Here is a 3,865-nt window from a genome sequence, read left to right on the forward strand (position 1 = left end):
ACCACTTTATAACCACTATATACCACTTTATACCACTATATAACCACTATATAACCACTATATACCACTTTATAACCAGTATATACCACTATATACCACTTTATAACCACTATATACTACTTTATACCACTTTATAACCACTATATACCACTTTATAACCACTATATACCACTTTATAACCACTATATACTACTTTATAACCAATATATACCACTTTATATCACTTTATACCACTTTATAACCACTATATACTACTTTATACCACTTTATAACCACTATATACCACTATATACCACTATATACCACTTTATAACCACTATATAACCACTATATACCACTATATACCACTATATACCACTTTATACCACTTTATAACCACTATACACCACTATATACCACTATATACCACTATATAGCACTTTATAACCACTATATACCACTTTATACCACTTTATAACCAATATATACCACTTTATACCACTTTATACCACTTTATAACCACTATATACTACTTTATACCACTTTATAACCACTATATACTACTTTATACCACTTTATAACCACTATATACCACTTTATAACCACTATATACCACTTTATAACCACTATATACTACTTTATAACCACTATATACTACTTCATAACCACTATATACCACTATATACCACTTTATACCACTTTATAACCACTATATACTACTTTATACCACTTTATAACCACTATATACTACTTTATACCACTTTATAACCACTATATACCACTTTATTCCACTTTATACCACTATATACCACTTTATAACCACCATATACCACTATATACCACTTTATAACCACTATATACCACTTTATAACCACTATATACTACTTTATAACCACTATATACTACTTCATAACCACTATATACCACTATATACCACTTTATACCACTATATAACCACTATATAACCACTATATACTAGTTTATAACCACTATATACCACTATATAACACTTTATACCACTATATAACCACTATATACCACTATATACCACTTTATAACCACTATATAACCACTATATACCACTTTATACCACTATATAACCACTATATAACCACTATATACTAGTTTATAACCACTATATACCACTATATAACACTTTATACCACTATATAACCACTATATACCACTATATACCACTTTATATACACTATATACCACTTTATAACCACTATATACTACTTTATACCACTTTATAACCACTATATACTACTTTATACCACTTTATAACCACTTTATACCACTTTATACCACTTTATAACCACTATATACTACTTTATACCACTTTATAACCACTATATACTACTTTATACCACTTTATAACCACTATATACCACTTTATTCCACTTTATACCACTATATACCACTTTATAACCACCATATACCACTATATACCACTTTATAACCACTATATACCACTTTATAACCACTATATACCACTTTATAACCACTATATACCACTTTATACCACTATATAACCACTATATAACCACTATATACCACTTTATAACCAGTATATACCACTATATACCACTTTATAACCACTATATACTACTTTATACCACTTTATAACCACTATATACCACTTTATAACCACTATATACCACTTTATAACCACTATATACTACTTTATAACCAATATATACCACTTTATATCACTTTATACCACTTTATAACCACTATATACTACTTTATACCACTTTATAACCACTATATACCACTATATACCACTATATACCACTTTATAACCACTATACACCACTATATACCACTATATACCACTATATAGCACTTTATAACCACTATATACCACTTTATACCACTTTATAACCAATATATACCACTTTATACCACTTTATACCACTTTATAACCACTATATACTACTTTATACCACTTTATAACCACTATATACCACTATATACCACTTTAACCACTTCAACAACCACTATATACCACTTTATACAACTATATACCACTATATAACACTTTTAAGTTAAAAGACCACAAAAAATCTTAATGTTCTTCTTCTTATATTTAAATCACACAAGAATTAATTCACAGTCACGTTATCATAATAATAATAATAATAATAATAATAATAATAATAATAATATGAGTAATGTAATGCCCTTTAGTAAGAGGTTTATCGGGTTAATGTCACAGTGATCTAACCACTCAGTGAAAACAGTGAAACACTAGACACACACACACACACATACACACACACACACACACATTTCACACACACTTATTTCTGCAATATAACAACCACAAAGTCACAATTATAAGATTTAATCTTAAATTAAAAAAAGAAAAATTCCCAGGCTGTATTCAGGCCTTACCTGCTGCTCTCCCCTCAGTGTGTGTGTGTGTGTGTGTGTGTGTGTGTGTGTGTGTGTGTGAGAGAGAAAGAGAGAGAGAAAGAGAGAGAAAGAGAAAGAGTGACAGCAGCATATCTCTTCCTTCCCCAGTTGCTCATTCTCACACACATCTTATTGGCTGCTACGACAATAGAGGCAACTGGATCACCATTGCCGGCCATTTTGGATCTAATTCCAATTTACTCTTAATTACACTGAGGAGCCAAAATGGCACCAGTCGCAGACCTGAGGTCAGTATTAAATATCAGAAAGTGACATGAGCCGGTGAGCAGATGGTACACGCTGCCCCAGCTTTCGGACACACACAAACACACACAATAGTCCTTGTACTAATAAATAGGCTGCTATCAATCATTTGGATTATATGTTACCCACACAGAAATCTTAAATATAGATCCAGAATGAAATGGACTTAATTGATATTTATTATATAGTTTTTGCAAATTAATTTATGACTATTGCTCATCATATATATTGTGTCATTAGTCAACTAGTCATTAACTATTCTGGATTAAATAACAGAGCTGCAGAAAACAGTGGATTGTAAATATGACTTTTATTAACAATGTGGTATAAAATATGTATAAATGTGAGGCAGTGATCATCTGTTTTTTTATTAAATCAGTTACACACACATTCATAACATTATTATTATAATTAACACTGAAACATATACAGCATTTTCATGTGAGATCATGTCAACTTCTAACATGGTTCTGTTCAATATTGTGAAAACAAACAAGATGACGTTATCAACATAACACCACACTAAAAATGGTCATGTGCGGGGTGCTCTTAGCATTCAGTGTTAGATATGAAGCTTCCCTGGTTACCATGACAACCGGCCACACCCTACGCCTATGTTCCTAAACCACATACGCATGCACTCGGATTAAATGGCGCATCAGAAAGGTCCACCTCCGTGACAGGACAGTGCAGACATCAGTACTGATCAGGTTCTAGAACTGCACCTAGAACTCCAAGTGCAAACCCAGGGTTCTGGAACCACACAGAGTGGATTATGGGGCAGCACAGAGAATCCTAGAACCACAGGAAGAACTCTGAAGCGGTACCCAGGGTTCTGGAAAAATACAGATGGTTCTGGAAGAGCAGCTCTAGGGGGCACCATGGATTCCGGGATTGAGGAACCACTCTGAAGGTTCTACAAACTCTTCTTTAATAACTTTTTATAACTTTCTATAAACAAAGTAACAAATCTGTTTATTTTCTTTATGTTTATTGTTGTTTGTTGTGATCTGTTGTGAAATAATGAAGACTATCAGGAACTCCTCAGTCCTGACTCCGCTCATTTCTGCCCGTTCTCTTACGCCGCTGCTTCTTTGTTGTTCTGCCAAAGCGGTGCTTGTTACCCATGGCAACGGATGACTTCCGGTCCCCCTGCTGACTCCGCCCCCAGGTGTCCTTTTTACTTTTTCTCTTCTTCTGT

The 3,865-nt window shown here is 33.0% G+C and overlaps 1 protein-coding gene across 1 annotated transcript in view; it reads right to left on the reverse strand.

The window, feature by feature from the left end:
- Nucleotides 1–2,955: 2,955 nt before the first annotated feature.
- The window catches only part of nol12 (nucleolar protein 12), an 8,147-nt gene continuing 7,237 nt past the window's right edge, over nucleotides 2,956–3,865 (reverse strand). Inside the window, exon 6 of the mRNA XM_017480956.3 lies at nucleotides 2,956–3,865. This exon is cut by the window's right edge and continues 39 nt beyond it. Coding sequence (XP_017336445.1) covers nucleotides 3,709–3,865 — 157 coding nt within the window. The 3' untranslated portion in view covers nucleotides 2,956–3,708.

Source organism: Ictalurus punctatus, chromosome 12 (assembly GCF_001660625.3).
Source record: "Ictalurus punctatus breed USDA103 chromosome 12, Coco_2.0, whole genome shotgun sequence".
In the NCBI taxonomy this organism is placed as follows: Eukaryota; Metazoa; Chordata; class Actinopteri; order Siluriformes; family Ictaluridae; genus Ictalurus; species Ictalurus punctatus.